The sequence below is a fragment of the Aotus nancymaae genome, unplaced genomic scaffold (assembly GCF_030222135.1).
Source record: "Aotus nancymaae isolate 86718 unplaced genomic scaffold, 86718_ANA_hifiasm-v0.15.2.pri h1tg000057l, whole genome shotgun sequence".
In the NCBI taxonomy this organism is placed as follows: domain Eukaryota; kingdom Metazoa; phylum Chordata; class Mammalia; order Primates; family Aotidae; genus Aotus; species Aotus nancymaae.
In genome coordinates, this window is record NW_026988471.1 from 71,919,504 (window position 1) to 71,939,957 (window position 20,454).

Consider the following 20,454-nt stretch of genomic DNA (forward strand, 5'->3'; position numbering starts at 1 on the left):
GGTTAAAAATGAGCACTTTATGGAAGAAAAATCTAAAAAGATCCACTAGTCTATAAGGAACAGCACAATTTTTACTAATAACCAGAGAAATGGAAACTAGATCCATAGCACAACAGCATTTGAGTAAATTAAAAGTACATACATATACAAATGATTACATATTTTTCAAGGATATAGACACATCTAAGACCACATATTACATATATTAGTGTTAGTATGGTTGGAGATGTGAGACAACTGGGCTTATAAACAGTGAATGAATGGAAAAAAATATAACAAAACAAAATAAAATACAAGAGGGGGGCCCTTTATGAAATGATAATAGAGTGTCACAATCTAAGATGTATATGATTTCTTATCTATACCTGTGATCGAAAAAAATTGTCTAATTGTTTTAGATGCCTTGATACAATTCAATCTACATTGAGCTTCACCTTTATATAACAAGAATGGTAATGTGCAGCCATAAAAAAGAATGAGATCATGTATTTCGCAGGAACATGGAAGGAGCTGGAGGCTGTTATTCTCAGCAAACTAATGCAGGAACAGAAAAACAAATACCTCATATTCTCACTTATAAGTGGAGGCTAAATGATGAGAACTTATGAACACAAAGAAGGAAACAGTAGACACTGGGGTCTACTTGAGGGAGGAGAGGGTAGGAGGAGGGTGAGGAGCAGAAGAGATAACTTTTGGGCACAGGTTTAATTCCTGGGTGATGAAATAATCTATACAACAAACCCCCATGACATGAGTTTACCTATGTAACAAACCTTCACATGTACCCCCAAACCTAAAATAAAAGTTTTTTAATTGTACATATATTAGACAATGTATTTCATTTTTGTTAAAAAGTCTGAAAATATTAGATGTAAATACATAAAACCTAAATAACGGTGGTTCTAGGTGTGAAATTGTAGGCAATTATAATTTTATTTTCATGCTTTCTGTTTTATTTACTTTTTGTAACTTTAAAATTTCTAAACGTGTATATGCTACTTTAGTAGTAAAATATTCAGAACTTCTTTATAAAACCAAAAAAAAAAAAAAGAATGTCTTCTGAGAAATTGCTGCTAGTGCATATTAAATTCAATTCTAATGCCTCTCCACTATTAGAATGATCCCAGTATGGATATCTATACTAGTGAGGTCTACTTATATTCAAATGTAAATACAAAAATCACATTATAACATATAATTTTTAGTATTCACTACTTTAACCGCCTATTAAAAAAAAAACTAAATGGTAGAGAGAGAGAGAGAGTGTAAAGGGAGCGGAGAGAGAAAAAGAAAGGAGAAGAAGATGAAGAACTGGGAGAGAGAAGAGGAAATTACCTGATTTTTTATCAAACTAATAAAACTACCACAAAATACTTCAGATCATGAAGTCCACAGGTCAGTATCCCAGAATGTCAGGCGTAATGACCAAGTGACACTGTGTTAAATATATGAACAACTTTGGGAGGCCGAGGCGGGTGGATCACGAGGTCAAGAAATCGAGACCATCCTGGTCAACATGGTGAAACTCCGTCTCTACTAAAAATACAAAAAATTAGCTGGGCATGGTGACGCGTGCCTGTAATCCCAGCTACTCAGGAGGCTGAGGCAGGAGAATTGCCTGAACCCAGGAGGCGGAGGTTGCGGTGAGCCGAGATTGCGCCATTGCACTCCAGTCTGGGTAACAAGAGCGAAACTCCGTCTCAAAAAAAAAAATATATATATATATATATATATATATATATATATATGAACAAAAAGGCTGGGCGCAGTGGCTCACGCCTGTAATTCCAGCACTTTGGGAGGCAGAGGTGGGTGGATCACCCGAGGTCAGGAGTTCAAGACCACCAGCCTGACCAACATGGAGAAACCCCCTAAGTCTACTAAAAATACAAAATTAGCCAGACATGGTGGCGCATGCCTGTAATACCAGCTACTTGGGAGGCTGAGGCGGGAGAATTGCTTGAACACTGGAGGCAGAGGTTGCAGTGAGCTGAGATCGCCCCCATTGCACTCCAGTCTGGGCAATAAGAGTGAAACTCTGTCTCAAAAAATATATATATACATATATATATACACATACATACATATATATGTGTATTTATATATGTGTATATATATGTAAGTATATATATACTTACTTATATATGTTTGTATATATGTATTAACAAAGAGAATTGATAAGAGACTGGGCAATAAGACATACTTGAACATATCAGAAACAACCTGATATAAGCATCATTGAAAGTTTCTGTTAAAAAAAATAAAAATAAAAATAATGGGCTTCTCTCACCAATTTGTCTTGGTTGATACTAGAGTTTAATTTTTTATTCACTTTCTATGTATCTATGTGTATTCATGTGAGTGTACTACCAAAATGGAGAAAGGGATTATTTCTTAGAATATTATTAACATCTATAATATCCCCCAGACAGAGAGGTTCCCTTTTTCATATGCTTGATATGACAAAAGGAATAACTGCCATTAGACATAAAAAAGTAAACATTTTCACAAATACTATTTTAATATGTAAAGATAGAATACTGTTATTTAAATAACTATGTTATTCAATTAAAAACAGAAATCTGGATGTATATGACTACTTCTAGTTATAAGCTACTGATTTATTGATGACTGATAGAAATGTCACTAGCCATAGCGTATCGCATAAAAACATAAAAGATTCAAGAACAAATGAATTGTTTTTTATAATGAACAGTCCTTAAACAACAAGAATTTTCTCATTTCTCACTCTTAATAATAAACCGAAAACCTACCAAAAATTGAGAAAGCAAAGTTTTGAACTCAACGTACATCTTTATTAGGCAGAGCCGGATAAAGACTCACCAGGACAGAATATATGTGTAGACATCGATAAACTGGAGAAAAATCCACCAAATCTTGGGCCCCAGGTACCTGCAAACATAAGATTATAACAAAACAAAATTCAAACAATGCTATTAAGGACAACTACATTAATTGTTGCTACTCAAGTGTTTCGTTCTTTTTATAAAGGCCAGTTCTAGCTTCTAAGTGAGAAAGACAAAACAAACAAAAAAATAGGTTTCCAAAGACCTAGTTCTTATGTTTTACCCATAGGATTAATAAACTGTGAAGATATACACCAACGCTGGGACAAAGACCACAAAGATTGGTAGCAGAGAAGAGAAACAGGTGGCACCAATCCTGCATTTGCCTTTAGAGATACATCTTTGGCCATGGGACTCTAAAGGGAAAATAAGAACCATGTGAGAAAGCACCTTTCATGACAACTTTATTTCCTAAAAGATATGACAGTTTACATAAAAAACTAAGTTGTAGTAGTCAAAAAAAAACTTCCCACACAGTATGAATCATGGCCTGTCAGCCAACTTCTGAAGAGCACAATAATTCATCAATACTTGTCAGCATGCAATCAAATATAGAAATATGCTACGAAAAGAGGGGAGATTCTGTGAAAAAGAAGACAATAATGGAAAAGTCAAACCAAGAGGTAACCAACAGATTTTAATGTGAATAGTGTATGTTAATTAAATCTAAATATCCAAAGAGAAAGTAAAAGAAAAAAAATCAGGTAAGAACTGGAGTCTAGTTTCAATGCTAAAATTGATTTGCTATGTGATCTGACAAGAGTAATTCACAATTTACTTTGGCCCTGATTTCCTCAGTTGAAAAAGAAAACAATCAGCTGATTTATAGGGGTTTAACAAGAATAAAAGGAAATACTGAAAGTAAATGTTGAACAAAACAAAACAAAACAAGAAACAGAAAAAAGCATAAAGAAATAATCAAAATAAAGACCTGCCTGAAGTTTTTACTGTAACACTGGTAACTAATTTATATATATATTATAATTATAATATAATTATATATATATTAAAATATATATACATATATATATAATCAGAATATAAGCAGCAGGCACATCTAAATTGAGCAGGGTTGATTCTTAATTACAAGGTCATTTTCCCTTATTTCATAAAGTAAACCTCATTTCTTCTTTTGAGCCATAGCTGCTTTATCAAGATACTTTTCTAAATGAAATCTACTAATTCTAAAATTTAACAGCGCAACACCTACATTCTTTTCCCTCTGAAACCATCACACCTTTATATTTATGGTTCAAGCTTATTAACCATATTAAGCAACTATTCTGTTCATCTGCTTCACACCCATGAGAGCAAAGATTAAATCTCTATATTTAAGTTCCTTGATAGCACTATATACTCTGTAAGCACACTGATAGTTAAATGGTTAAGATCCTATACCATGTCCCAAGAATAACTTTACTTAATAAAAAAAAAAAAAAAAACTTTTAGAAGCGTTAATGAGCATTGCAAATTACTGAAAAAAAAAATTATGGTCAGATGTGCAGCCTGCAGTTTAAAAAGAGTAGAATCAAAAAGCATACAAAAATTGTAAGAATGCAAATAGACACTAATTTTCTTCTTAATTACACAAAGAATCCACAGGTGATCATTTCAGGCACTCTTATTTGAAATGACCACAACACTAAAACATCTTTACAGTCTCCTCTTTTGGATTGAAAAGTAGAGAGCTAAAGGAAATTTATTTTATCTTGACAGAAAACCAGAGCCTATTTTATCTTGCCAAAATATGAGGAAAATTTCTTTTATCTTGCCAAAAAGCCAGAGCCCACAGCTAAGCAAAACACAATCTCAAAAGAAGAAAAATTTTAAAACATCAAACATGATAGTCACAATAGTATTTAAACTACATAAAAACTACACATGTATATGAAAAAAGATAAGAAGAAAACATATTTAAAAATTTGATATGTATAGGAAACGACATGTTTTTCTTTTGTTTAGAATTAATTATTATAAAATTCTTTGTTATACATTTACAAAAGTTTAAAGATTTTTTCTTCCCTAATTTTGAGTAGCAAATTCAATCATAACTTTGTTTGTATGTTCTTTTCCATGTAGTTTATTTTGTTTAACTTCGTCTCAGAACCATAGTTTCACTCAAAAGGAAACTGCCTGTAGCCATTTCTCAGACATGCCTTAGCCCTTTTACATGTCAGACCTATCCCTGTAGAATGAACATCCACATTAAGGGAGAATGTCCCTAGAAATCTGTGATAAATAAGGTAAAAGGGACCCATAACAAAGACGTTTGATTACTAATGGGCTAACACTAGTTTATCTGGGCAGACTATTTAAAAAAGTGGATATATTTAAAAAGGAGACAAAGGCCTTTTTTTTTTGTCATCTCCAACAAATATTTAGAACCAAATCTATTCTCTCTGAGGCTGTTGTGACATCATTCTATCAGCTTCAAACTGGCTATAGTGCTCTGACTTGTAAGTATTGTCATAATTATTTCTTAACCACTGGAACCATCTTCCAGTTAAGTCTTCCTACGCACAGGACTGCCTGCTTTGAAGGCAGTACACAGAAACCTAGACAAAAAGAAAAGGGACTAAAATGGGGCTTCCGTTCACAACCTTTCCCTCTACTCCCAAAATAGCTTAATATTTAGAAATCATTTTTCCTCTATGCTCCCCTCTGTGAGGAACACTAGGAATGAACACTGTGAGGAACCAAGAAGAGTGCTGTGAGGATAAAGGTATGTAAAGTATGCACTGACTCATGTTGCTTAGAGCGAGATGTGTTTTCTCTGCTGCCACTAACGAAAAAGAATCACAACTACAGAAAGGCAAAAGGAGAAGAGCAACATACATTGGATGTGAAGGAATGCTACATGTCTGGAAGAATAAAAAATGAACTTTCAAAAATCTAAATAAATAGGAGTGGGGAAGAGTATCAGAAGAAAATGCAGTTTTTCCTGACTCACAGAAATGGGTCTGTTTTAAGCTCCACATCTTGTTCTCCATTTAAAATGCTAACTCTCTGTCAAAGCTATATTCATACTTTTTCCTTTTCTTTGACCCTCCCTCCCCTCAAGTTGCAAAGAATGATTCAAGCAGGTTTAGATTTCAGCTGGGGCAGAGGAAAGGGTCCAAGGACACTTTCCTAAGCTAACAATAACTGTTTCTAATGGTTTCTGTCTCCTAACAAAAGCCATGACTCCTTCTTTATCAGCTTCATCTAATTTTTTCCTTTCCAAAGAAAATAACACAGCCCTTGCATTTTACACATGTCCAAATGTGACAAATCATTATCGACTGCGACTATAACTGATAAGAGATAACTTTGTGGTAGGACGTTGTCATTTCCTCTCATAAGGGCTTTCTTTCTGAGATACAGAAACATGATTAGAATAGTTAAACATTTCCTCTGCCTGGCAGTCAGGAACTCAAGACTTTAAGATACTGGAGTCTATATTTTTCTAGAGGTTCAAACAGATCTATGAAGATACAAATAGTAGCCACAAATAGTATATTCAAGATTATCTCGCTTTTTTAACTAGTTGTTTTCCTTAAGAATTCACGTGAAACAATTTCATCACCAAGGACAGCAGCTGCCTAATTCCCTACATAGTTTGGAAAGCATTAGTGCCTTTTGCCAGTTCAAACCTCTTTTTTTTTCCAGAGGATCAAACAGTATGTAAGATTTTAGATTCTATAACTAAGATATCTGTGCCTCATATCATATTATAATATTATATAAACTAAAAGAACTAGGATACAGTTTCAATAACAGATAAATAATGAGTTAGTAAAAGAATTTGAGAATGTTTGAACTTCAATATCCAGAGGTAGATATCATGGAAGCAACTATTATATTCTTCTATATTACACTTTCACATATCTACTAGAAATCATTGACAGATTAGGCTCATGAATTGGTATCTAATGGATCATACTGGCATCCACGTTTGGTATCAACTAGGTACCGATATATGTGGCTAATCTGACTGTTTTGATATAATGATTCTTACATTTTTATAGTATCTATTAACAGCTTGAATCAAAGGCTTGTTAAATAGCATTATTCTATAAAGATACCAGCTAACACATGAGACCAATGTATAGATGACTAAAAAGAGTCTGAAGATACAGGATGTTCCAAAATAAATATAAATTTTGAAATGGGATTAATCAGCAGCCCCCTGAAAAACAGATGAGCACCTGCAGAAAATATTTACTACAGAAGATATAAAGATTCAGCACAGACATGGGAAAATTAGATGATCAGGATGAAAAGAAACAGCAACATTTCTGGTTACAAAAATTTTTACAAAACACCAGGATATGACTACTAGGATATCTTTTTCTTCTTCTCTAATACATCTTAGTTCAGGCAAAAGAAAAAAAAAAAGTCTCTAAAAATGGAAAAGTAAATGGCTAAGTTCCTCTCATAGCATATAAGAAAAATGCCTTTACATATTTAAAAAAGGAGATTTTGATTTTTAAAATATATGTCATTCAACTTCTATCAGACGTATTCATTTAATATTTTTCTAACCCTTCCCCTAAAAGGATTAAGAGTTCATAACTATTTCCACTATTTTAAAAAACTCACTAGTGAAGGAAGGCAAGAAAGAAAAATCATCTCCAAGTAAAAATATAACTCTACCAGCTTTACTGCTGTATAAGCATACCCTTAGAAAAGGGGAATACACTATAAGAAAATATTGCTTGCCTCCCTCTACTCAAGAAGAGTAGCGATAATATTATGAGAGATTTACCTCTGCTGCTGATAAAGACAGCACATCAAAACAGAAATGAATTAGTACACTCTAGCCCCATTGTTCTCACAGCTGTATCAGAAGACACACAAATACACAGACACACACACACACTCTCTCATACACCCACATGGCATTTATTTTTCTCTTAAGAAGGCTTTCAAAGTAGATGGATCATCCCAAGAGTTTGACAGAGGTTTGCCAGGAATTTAGATATCTTTCTCATTAATTATTTGAGTACAAAATCGTTTCTCCATATTGGTAAACAAATGCAGGGACTTGGTCCCCATTTCTGAGCATTACTTAGATCTCAACTCATTAAAATGTACCAGTAATTTTTCTGCAGAGATCAGACAACAAATGATTAGCAAAGGGGCACTGACTTTGCATTCAGAGGATCAATTTTGACAGTCCATATTATGCCTATAAGCCAGGAAATATCTGGCAAACATTTTTCACCAGTGTGCATTTCAGGACTATGTTGCTTCCCAAAATTCAGAGAAAAGGAGAGTAGAATTCATTTGGACATGAGCTTTTACACAGCTAAACACCACAGAAACACCAACAAACTGGAAGGCTTATAATTTTAAATGACCAGAATTAGCAAAAGTATAAAGAATTTGAAGACTTTGAGCATATAAGAACACAGTGGCTAGAGCCCTACCCTAAAAAAAAGTACAAAATTATGCCACAGAGCTTCTCACAAATTATTAGGATTCTTTCTGAGAAATCCCTAAGCAGATTACTACTTTATCTACTCAAGTGTTTGCACTAAGCAGAACAAAATCAAGAAAAACCATTTCTCCTTACTCAGGCACTGCAAAAAACTTGTGACCAATGCCACAGGATAGTCCCTGAAGAATTCTCTGCTTAAAGCTGAACACTGGGGGCCAGGCATGGTGGCTCACACCTGTAATCCCAGCACTTGCAGGTGGATCGCTTGAGCCAAGGAGTTCGAGACCAGCCTGTGCAACATGACAAAATCCCATCTCTACAAAAAAACTACAGAACTTAACCAGGTGTTGTGGCACATGCCTGTACCCCCAGCTACTCAGGAGGCTGAGATGGGAGGATCACCTGAGCCTGGGGGGTCGAGGCTGCAGTGAGCTGAGATCATGCCACTGTACTCTAGCCTGAGTGAGAGAGCAAGACCCTATCTCAAAAAAAAAAAAAAAAAAAAAAAAAAGCTGAACACTGGTGAAACAAAAATGCAACTAGTCTTTATTTAAAAAGGGTCTACTATATGCTATGAAACTCTAACCCTTTAGGCAAAAGAGGCAATTTAGCACTATTTGGTATTAAATATAAAAAGTCTGAGAGGATAAAAAAATTAAGGTGAGGAAAAGTAGGTTAAAAATGTTACAATATTATAGGTAAAGAACAGATATCCCTAATATATAAAGAACTAATAAACAATGAAGGAAAAAACAAAAAATAAAATCATTAAAAAAATAGGCAAAAGACATAAGCGGTTTACAAAACAAAAAGATATATAAATAGCCCTGAAACTTACAAGATACTCAACTTTATCCATAGTAATAGAAATGAAAATTAAAACTACAAAGAGATCTATTTCTTATCTATGAGACTAGCAAAAATTCAAAAGCTTAAAATAAATACTCAAAGAAGAAGTGAGAAAATAGGCAACTCATACATTGCTGGGATGGGTGGTGGGGTATAGAAAATATTATAACCCCTATGGAGGAGAATTTGACATAATGCAAAATTATACATGCATTTACCCCTTGACTCAACAATCCTGCTTCTGGAAACATACGCTGAGGATATAGCTCCAACCACATGGAAACACAACTCTCAGGTTTTTATTTTTTTTTAAGTTTTAAAGTGTTTTGCATATGGTAAAATTCACTTTCTTGTAAACAATTCTGTAAGTTCTAACAAATGCATTTAGACCTGTAATCATCAATGATAACCAAGATAAGAAGAAACAGTTCAAGCACTCCCCAAAATTCCCTATGCCCCTTTGTAGTCAAACTGTTTCCTGACACCTAGCTCTTGGCAAACACTGATCCATTTTCTATCTCTAGATTTTTGAATTTTTTAGGATTGTCATATGGATATACTCATATAGTATGTAGCCTTTTGAATCTGGCTTTTTTCATTCAGCATAATCCATTTGAGATTCATCGCGTTGTTTCCTGCATCTGCAGTTTATTCCTTTTTATTTCAGAGTGATACTTCAGTTATGGACATACCACAGTTCATTTATACCTTCTTCCATTGAAGGACATTTAGGGTGTTTCTAGTTTTAGTAGTATATGCACAAAGCTGCTATAAATATTAAGCTGCAGGTTTCTGAGTGAATATGCTGGTTCAATACCCAGGAGTGAGATTGCCAGGTCATATATATGACCACTTCTAGCTGTATGTTCAATGTTATAATAAACTGCCAAACTGTTTTCCAAAGAGACTTTATCATTTCACATTTTCATAGCAATATATGAGGTTCCATTTGCTCTGTATCTTTGCCAGTGCGTGGTAATGTCAGTATTTTTTTATTTTAGCTATTCTAATAGCTGTGCAGTTAAAATACCACTTTTCAATAGAAAAACATTGAAAATCATTTCGTATCCATGTATAGAATGGCTGAATAAACTATGGTACATCCAAACAATTGAGTGCTATTTAGCAGTAAAAATAGAATGAGAAAGATTTCTGTGAACTGATATGAAGTAATTTTCAGAATATATTTTCAAGTGAAAAAAACAAAGTACAAAAACATATATGTATTATGCTATTATAATTATGTTGCTTAAGGTATAATGAAGGGTATACACACAAAAACTAACAACACTTATTACTTACAAAAGGTGGGTAGGAGCAGTGTGGAAAGGATAAGGATGAGAATGAGATTTCACTGAACATATCTTCTTATATAGTTTTGCCTTTGAACCATGTTCATATTTTAAATAGTCAAAAATTTAAATAAATAAGGATAGTTGAACCCTAAAAAATAATACAAAAAGAAATAAATGAAAATAATTATATATCAATTTGGTAACAATCGAACAGAAGAAAAGAAAACTAGCCAAAAGAATCTTTGAACATAGCACTCTGAACTATACAGACTTAGTGGGATATGCTGTAGGATTAAAAGAACTGCAAAGAAATCCTGAACTTAATAACTTTATTGCTTTTAGTGACATTTGCATAATAATTCTGCAACTATTTTCTGTGTGTGATATAATTATCCAAATGAGTTAACATACTGATACCTTGGAAACCGGAATATTGCAGATACAAATGTAGAATGACAGAAAAAAATCTATTACATTAGACTGGAATTAGAAGTATTAGCTTTAACTCGCGATTTATTTTTTTAATGTCTACACATTAATGTAGCAGGTATATTTCTTAGCTCTGTCTACAAAAGGAGCATACCTAATGCCATGTTAGTAATAAATTAGAGCTCTCTGAAGAAATGGCTGATGCTAGGGCTGGGACAGAACCTGGGGTTTCTTGTGGAAAACAAAAGAAATTAAAGAAAAGAAAAGGGCTCAAAAACTGGATAGATGATTTGGAACAAGCGGAAAATCAAAATAAAAGACAAGATGGAATATAGCTTACTGTATATAAAATGATTATCCATGTGCCCATACTGATACTACAAAAAATAAGGGGAGAAAAGGAAAGTTTTTTATAGAAGAATGCTGACAAATAAATGTGAAAGAAATAAAAAAAACAGAAAATCACAGTATCTTATAACAACCAGAGTAATATATGATTCCGGAAAGAAGCATCAATGAATTCCGAAACCAGTGGGTGACAAGCTGTTTGGGAATAGGATTGACACATGGTCTAAATGTATTGCTAATTACAAAGGGGGCCGGGTACCTTTATGGTGAAGAAATCTAGACCATTTTAACCAATATGTGTCTCCATATGTGATGCAATGAAAAGAACTTATTACTACCTTTGTAATATTCCTGCCAAAAATGATTAACCTGACTCTAGTCATGAGGACATAACCAGATGTACCTAAACAGATGAATATTAAGGGAGACTAAACAGACATAAAAACTCAGGTGTAAAATTTGTCTGGATGTGGGTGCAAGGAAAAAAATGAAGGAAAAAAAATCTGCCAGGAAGAACATTATTCGAACAACTAGAGATATTTATATAAAGGTTGTATATTAAGGGGTAGTGTCACTATCAATGTCAAATTTCCCAAAGTAATCATTGTATTGTACTTATGTAGAAGAATGTTATTGTCAGGAAACACAGATTTCAGTATTTGGAGTTCCAAATATTATGAATAATGCATGCCCCTTTCTTCCAAATGGCTCAGTTTTGGGAGAGAAAGGAAATAATCACACACACAAACACACATATACACACATACCTCTGTTCTTTCAAAATCAAATTTTTGAGAGAGAGGAAGTGTCAAGTTTTAATAAGTGGACTACTTAAGTGAAGTATATGTGGATACCATATGCATAACTTTTCTGAAGATCTAAACTTCTTCAAAAGTAAAAGAAAATTTTTATAAGAGGGTATTACAGAAGAGGTGAAAATGAGGGGTCCTTCAGAGAAAAGTAGAATAAGGCATTCTCAGCAAGGACAAAGGGGTAAAGGATTATATTCCAGTTTCAATTACTTATTGATTATTCAACCCCTTTTACCTTGCATTAAATTGCAAGGTAAAAGGGGTTGAATAATCAATGAGAATACAAAAGAGAAATTCTACAAAACCTGAAAAGAGTGGTAGAAGTTAGTTTGTAATTGAGGCAAATGATTTCAAAATAACAGGACATTTATACTATCACCACAACAAAAAAAATTTTAAAAACTTTGAGTTGATGTGAGTCATAATATATCTTTACCAATGGATAGACCTAAAAGATCAAAGAATAGGAATAAGAAACCCAAAACAGACTGTCTAAAACATGCCTTAATGTTTTCATTCAAACTTCTAAATTGGCCTTTTGGTATTTGATTATATATATGGGCATTTACTTTTCTTTTGACTGCATATGTCCTTAATAGGCCAGCTTTCATTAAGAATCGAATTTTAAAATTCAGAGCTACAGGTATCAATGGGTATTGGGACTAAGTGATGGATGCTGGCAATTTTAAATCATATTCTCTTAATAGACATACTTGGTATATGAAATATCAAGGACTATTATTTATTTTTACAAAGCACAACATTTTTTTTCCACATCAATGTGGTCCTGTCAGTCTGTCTTTTATTTTGCCATTTTTTTGGATAGACAATATAAGTGATATTAAATTTTAATCATCACATTAAACCATATCCTTGATAGCAACATTGCTACTCATGGCCAGTCTATTACTATCATGCTTAGAAAAAATCTAAATTAGAAATCTAGATTTTTATGTGATGCTAATTGACTTTTAGAGGTTGGTAACTAATTTAAAATTTTTTAAGCATTGTGTAGGCCAACAACCAGTATGCAAGCTGTTTCTGGCCCATAGGTTGAGAATCTGCAACCTATGGTTTAACCTCTAAACTTCTAAAGGCAGCATTTATTTAAGTTTTAACTCTAAACCTCTAAAAGTAGCCTTTAACTTATCAAGAAATGATCCTCATTTTCTGTTACCTTCTTGTCAATAGAAAGTTTTACAATCAATATTTTGAAATTTGGGTCAAATATTACAATCACAATTTTTACAAGCAATTTGGCCTAATTATTGTCACAATTTCATAGGTGAGAAAAGGGATGCTTAAGAGAAATTATATAACTTGCCCTAATACCACAAAGAAAAAAAATTGTACATTCTAAAAATGAATCTTTTTTGTATATTTTCCAAACACCCTGTGCTATAACTAAATTGTGTTATGACTATAATTGTGTCTCCCCTGCAAATTCCTATGTTGAAGTCCTTAGACTCAATGTAACTGTATTTGGTTTAAAGAGGTAATTAAAGTTAAATGAGATCATAAGAACGGGGTTCTATTTCAACAGGTCTGGTATCCTTATAAAAAGAGGAAGATACACCTTATACAAAGAGGAGGTAAGCAAAGAAAAAAGCTGTATGAGGATATGGCTAGAAGGCGGCTATCTGCAAGTCAAGGAGAGAGCCCTTAGGAGAAACCAACCCTGGTAGAACCTTGATCTTGGACAGCCAGCCTCCAGAATTGTGAGAAAACAGATTTTTATTGTTTAAATCACCCATTCTATAGCATTTTCTTATGGTACCCCTAGCAAATTAATACACCCTGTTACTTCAAAACTACTACAGTACAATAATCAAGACATCCCAGAAGGCTTTCTATTACATGGCATTTGTATTTAAATTCACAATTCCCTCCTGTTAATTCTATACTTCAAAAGAGACACCAAAATCTAGAGGGAGAAATCTGACATGAATCATTTGGTCAACAAATATTTATATGACCCATACTCTATGACCACTGGTGTGGATGACATGGTCACCACTGTTCCTTAACAGTTGATAAATAAATTAAGAGAGGTACAAACTACAATATGTGGTATGTCATAAATGTGGTATCAGTGAAATATTCTAAGAATGCAGAAGCTCTGAAGTAACCTAGAAAAAAAAGAAAAAAAAAAAAGGCCCTGCTTTTTCAAACTGTTTCTTAATACTTCTTTATTTCAGCAGGGTTTTTTTGTTGCTGTTGTTTATAGTAGATGATGTTCATCAGTCCATGCAAATATAGATTGCCAAAAATTATACCAACTTCTATTTCACCTTTATTCAAAAAAGCACACAGCCATAATGTCATAATAGTAACTATTATATACTGATAGCACTGTATGTACAAGGACTGTGACAAAGGCATTATATACATTTCATTTAATCCTCATAACAAGCCTATTCCCAGTAGATGCTATCACCCTCCTTCTCAAAAATAATATATCATCTTGATGGTTTCATTGCATTTTATCTTCAAATATCTCAAAATTGATATTCCTGATGAGTCTAGATCCATAAACACATTCTCAATCTAAAATGTTAACTACTTCTAATTTTTTTAAGTTCTATCTTGAGATTTAGAAAAGAACATTAACACCTGCATATGCCCACAGGGTGATATTCAATCCCAATTTCCTAAATCATATTTCCATTAAAAATCAATTGAATTGGCTGGGCATGATGGCTGTAATCCCAGCACTTTGGGAAGCTAAGGCAGGAGGATCACTTGAGAGCTCAGGAGTTGGAGACAAGCCTCAGTAACACAGTGAGGCCTCGTCTCTTTTTTTTTTTTTAATCGATCGAATTACATTTTTTATCAGAAATGGTTAAATATCAGCAGTTTCATATAGTCCAACTTTAATATATGATTAGTTTTAAGCAAAAAAAAAAAAACCTTATCTTGTGACTCTTTTCTTAGCTTAACCAAAATAAAATAAAAATGGAGAATTTTACTAGAAATATGTTTCTTTGTAACACCCTTCAGCAATCATTAAGAGACTGACTCTTGTACTTCAATAAGCTGGGGGTGGGAAAAGACAGATTCCTTCAGATGGTTCAACATGTAAGTTGTGTTTCCATTCAAAATGACAATTTACTTTTGAGACTTCATCTTCAGTTCCCCAGATTGTTAAGTTTTTCCCATTTCTAATACAAACTTTATTTCAGTTTAACAATATATTAACTATCTACTTACTATGTGTAGAGCCGTGTTCTAGGTGGTTGACTTTTCCTACCCACCTTATTCCATGATCTCCTTTTATGTATCATTAAGCTAAAGACACAGTAAATAGCCTTAAAATGTTATTCAATGAAAATTATATTTGCACTAAAAGCACAGGAAAGAGCAAAAAGTTCTTCAGAGAGTAAAGGAAGTACCTAAACTTATTAAACTAGAATTATAAAATTTTATTTAAAATGCTGGTAAGCAACGGACTGCATTTACTGTCAGAAAAAGAGTTTAAATCATATTAACAAAATATCAGTAGGAGACCTAAACATTCATTTGTTTGTTTTATTTACTCACTAAAAAAGCTTAGTCATGTTCCTGTATCATCTTGCAACTCGAAGTGTGCTCCAGGGATCAAAAGCTCCACCCTCACCTGGGACCTTGTTCAAAAATGCAGACTCAGACTCATTCTTGACCTGTAGAATCTCAATCTGAACTTTAATATGCTTCCCAGGTGATTCCTATGCACATTAAATTTCAGGAAACATTATTCTAAAACACCATTCTTAAGTTGGGTCCTAGGGGTAAAATGAATTCCATGAACCCCCTGAAATTTCATGCAAAACTTTTTGGGACAGTATGTATGTACATTTTACTGGGAAATGACTTCATATATTTTTACCAAACTTTCAAAGTAATACATGACCCCAAACAGATTAAGAATGACTGCCATACAAGATTCATGCCATAGCTACCATGCTTACAGATTAAAAGTCACAATATTCCAAAAACTATGCTGTTCTCAATGAGGTCTGTTGAAGAATGACAGGAATGAAGGTCAGAACGTCACAGTGGGTCACGAAAGACCTTATCTGAAGAATTTATTCACACCATGCAAGAACTATGCCAAGAAACCAGTTTGGAAACATCTAAATAAATAATTCTCTACATGAGGTTTGAGATTAAGAATGTGAACTTGAAGAAGATTCAAACTGAGAAGTAAATAAATATAAGGTACAATTTTTTTTAAGATAGAATGCCATTAGATGACAGTGAAGTGCTGAATTTTTGTTGTAAGAGCTCAATCAGCAAATCTTTAATATGAATTGCTTGATTTGAGACATGGAATCATTTAAAAATATTAACTTTCAAGTACATTCTTATGATACTACTTTTATGAGAAACCTCCAACGCATTTTACAAGTCTCACTTTCTTCATCTCTGGACCTCACAGGACAAGGCAAAGAAGGAGCACGGCACAAAACTTAAAAGGAACTTACCCAGGATCTTCAACAGGTCAATGATAATGAATGGTTTCCTTTTACATATCATGGTTTCAAAGACATATAAGAACTGTGTAAATATTTCATTTTTCATCTTATCATCTAACCATCTCTTAAGGTAGTATTATCCAAAGGCATATACCACGCCTAATCCATAAGCCACGGTATCTGACAGAATTTCATCTTCTTGATGGGTACTCAAAATGTAGATTCAAGGAGTTAGTTAGTCTTTCTTGAGACCGATGCTTTATTGTGCTACCACTATAACTGATCATCTGTGATAAAGTCTAATATCTGAAAATTTGTCCTCCAGGATGGATCCATATCCTAACACGCTAGTCATTCTAGGCAAGAAGAGAGAATGCCAGAAAATATTCAGGGGAATAAAGTCCCCTCTATATCTTTCTATCTCCACGGGTCATTAGGCAAATAGTTGGTTCATTTTACTTCAAAGTGGTCCAATAGCTAACACTCAAAAGATTTTTCTTAGCTCTATTAAGAGCTATTAAGAGTTTTTGCAATCCAAGTGCAATAGGGATAGGTTGAAATTTTCAAGCATTGTTAACTATTAATGTACTTCATTTACATAAGAAACATGTCTTAGTAAAATGTAAACTTTAACTAAAAATAATAAATAAAATTATTCACTTAAATAGCAGAAGTATGGGCCAGGTGTGGTGGCTCACGCCTGTAATCTCAGTACTTTGGGAGGCCAAGGAGGGCTAATCACAAGGTCAGGAGTTTGAGACCAGCTTAGCCAACATGGTGAAACCCTGTCTCTACTAAAAATACAATAAATTAGCTGGGCGTGGTGGTGAGCGCCTGTAATCCCAGCTACTCAGGAGGCTGAGGCAAGAGAATTGCTTGAACCTGGGAGGCAGAGGTTGCAGTAAGCCAAGATGGTGCCACTGCATTCAAGAGCGGGTGACAGTGCAGGAGACTGCCTCAAAAAAAAATAATAGCAGAAATGTGTCCCCTCAATAATGAAACTTATATAAAAGAATGTAGTAGTTTACATTTTTATGATAGCTCCTGAGATGTTCTATCAAACTTAAATGCTAAGGTTTTAGACATAAAAATAACATCTTTATTTGTTTTTCAGCCTAAACAGTTTAAACATTGCCAAGTCAATTTTTGAAGTCAAAGAGGAATAATAATAGAGGTAGGCATAACGACAGTAGAGATACATAACAGAAGTCAGTAAGGAGGAGTAATGAAGATTGGACAGAAACCAATTTTACTTACTACCCTTTAAGAGCAGGCATTTGTGAAATCCTATGGGGTAGAGACTACTGCCTCTACTTAATAGGTGAAGACATTCAGTTTAACCATTAAACAATTTACCCAATATTACAAAATTAGGACACGTTTTTGAGGAGAGAAAAGCTAGAGGGTAGTGAGGGCTTAACAGGAAACAAGCATGGGAAAGAAATAGTGAATCCAGTTTTTTCTGGAGAAAGGAAACAAAAGAAAACAAGCACTTAAAGAAAGAAAGTCTACCTGAATACAAGAGTGAATAATTCCTTACCCATGTCAGTGGTCTTTTTTTTTTTGAGACGGAGTCTCACTGTATTGCTTAGGCTGGAATGCAGAAGTGTGACCTAGGCTCACCACAACCTCTGCCTCCTGGATTCAAGTGATTCTCCTGCCTCAGCCTCCCAAGTAGCTAGGACTACAAGTACCTGACACCACACCTGGGTAATTTTTTGTAGTTTTAGTAAAGACAGAGTTTCACCATCTTGGCCAGGCCGGTCTTGAACTTCTGACCTTAAGTGATCCACCCACCTCAGCCTCCCAAAGTGCAGGAATTACAGGCGTGAATCACCGCACCTGGCTGTCAGTAGCCATTTAAAAAGTAAATGATATAATTATTAATAATTTTTTAAAACTTAAATGGCAGAGCCAGGATTTGAATACAGTCTGTCTGACTGTAAAGCTCATGTGCCTAAACACCACACTCAAAAAGAGACATCCAGTTAAAGCAAATGATAAATATTTAGAAAAAACATTTTAACAGGAAATCTCAAAGGTCATAATAGTTTTATTTTTAAAAAACACATTAGGGACTTCCGCCAAGATAGCCGAATAGGAACAGCTCTGGAGCACAGTTCCCAGCAAGAGTGACACAGAAGGTGAGTGATCTCCGTACTTCCAACCAGGTTCATCTCAATGGGACTGGCTGGATAGTGGGTGTAGCCCAAGGAGGGCAAACCAAGGCAGGGCAGGGTGCTGACTCACATGGGAAGTGCAACTGGCAGGATGACTTTCCTCCTACCGAAAGGAGGCCATTGGGGACTTTTCCCCTCCAGCACTCCAGTTCAGATACTGTGCTTCTCCCAAGGTCTTTACAACCCCCAGACCAGGAGATCCCCACCAGGCTGACAAACACTGCAAGTTACCAGCACAAATCTGAGTGGCTGCTCCAGCTGGCACCGTGGGCTGTCAGTGCAAATCTGGGCAGATGTGTTGGCTGGTGCCTGGAGAGCCTGCGAGACAGAGCTTCTGGCTCCCCAGAAAGAGGAGAAGCTGAAAGCAGGGAACCAGGTGATATGGCTCGGCGGATCCCACCCCCACAAGGACCAACAAACTGAAACCCTCTGGCTTGAGAGTTTCACAACCAGCACATCAGTTCGAGCTCCAACCAGGAAGATCGAGCTCGGCGGGGGGAAGGGTGTCCACCATTGCTGAGGCAGTTCTAATCTTACCTGTGTAAACAAAAGCCAGAGGAAGCTCACACATCAGCTGGACAGAGCCCATGGCAGCCCAGCAGTCCCTCTGCAGATAGACTCTGACTAGACTCCCTTCTTGCTGGACAGGGCATCTCCAAAAAAAGGCAGCAGCATGGCAGGGACTTAAAAATAAAACCCCACCTTCCCGTGACAGAGCACCTGGGAATAGGGGCAATTGTGAGTTCCGCTATAGCAGACTTAAGTGTCCCTGCCTGCCCAGCAGCCCTAAAGGGAGCAATGGCGCTCCCAACACAGCACTTGAGCTCCAATAAGGGACAGACTGTCTTCTTGAGCAGCTCCCTGACCCCCCTATAACCAAAAAGATGCCTCATACAGGAGAGCTCCAGCTGAAATCTGGTGGGTACCCTTCTGGGATGAAGCTACCAGAGGAAAGAACAGGCATCAGTCCTTACTGTTCTGCATTCCCCACAGGTGATGCCAAGGCAAGTAAGGTCTGGAGTGGACCTCCAGCAGTCCTACAGCAAAGGGAACTGAATGATAAAAGGAAAACTAAAAAACAAAAAGAAATAGCTTCAACATCAACAGAAAGGACATCCACTCAGGGACCCCATCCAGAATCACCAACTTCAAAGACCAAAGGTAGATAAATTCCCACGAAGATGGGAAGAAATCAGTGCAAAAAGGATGGAATCATCAAAGACAAGAATGCCTCTCCTCCTCCAAGGGATTACAACTCCTAACCAGCAAGTGAACAAAACAGGATGGAGAATGAGTTGGATGAATTGATAGTAGCAGGCTTCAGAAGGTGGGCAATATCAAACTTCTCTGAGCTAAAGGAACATGTTCTAACCCAACACAAAGAAACTAAAAACCTTGAAAAAAGGTTAGACAAAATGCTAACCAGAATAACCAGCTTAGAGAAAAACATAAACGACTTGATGGAGCTGAAAAACATAGCATGAGAACTTTGCGAAGCATACACGAGTTTTAATAGCCGAATCAATCAAGCAAAAGAAAAGATATCAGAGACTGAAGATCAAATCAAGGAAATAAAATGAGAAGGCAACATTAGAGAAAAAAGAGTGAAAAGAAATGAACAAAGCCTCCAAGAAACATGGGATTATGTGAAAAGATCTAATCTACGTTTCTTTGGTGTAAGTGAAAGTGACAGGGAGAATGAATCCAAGCTGGAAAATACCTCTTCAGGATATTATCCAGAACTTCCCCAACCTAGCAAGACAGGCCAACATTCAAATCCGGGAAATACAGAGAACAC

The 20,454-nt window shown here is 35.2% G+C and overlaps 1 protein-coding gene across 5 annotated transcripts in view; it reads right to left on the reverse strand.

Annotated features, from left to right (window-relative positions):
- Positions 1-20,454, reverse strand: part of EXOC6B (exocyst complex component 6B) — a 742,202-nt gene that overhangs the window by 390,876 nt on the left and 330,872 nt on the right. For 4 of the 5 annotated variants that reach the window (XM_012475649.2, XM_064364233.1, XM_064364234.1 and 1 more), the window contains one exon: positions 2,845-2,913. The exons of the other annotated variant lie outside the window; for it this stretch is intronic. In XM_012475649.2, coding sequence (XP_012331072.1) covers positions 2,845-2,913 — 69 coding nt within the window. The remainder of the gene's footprint in view (positions 1-2,844; positions 2,914-20,454) is intronic. 5 annotated transcript variants of the gene reach the window in all.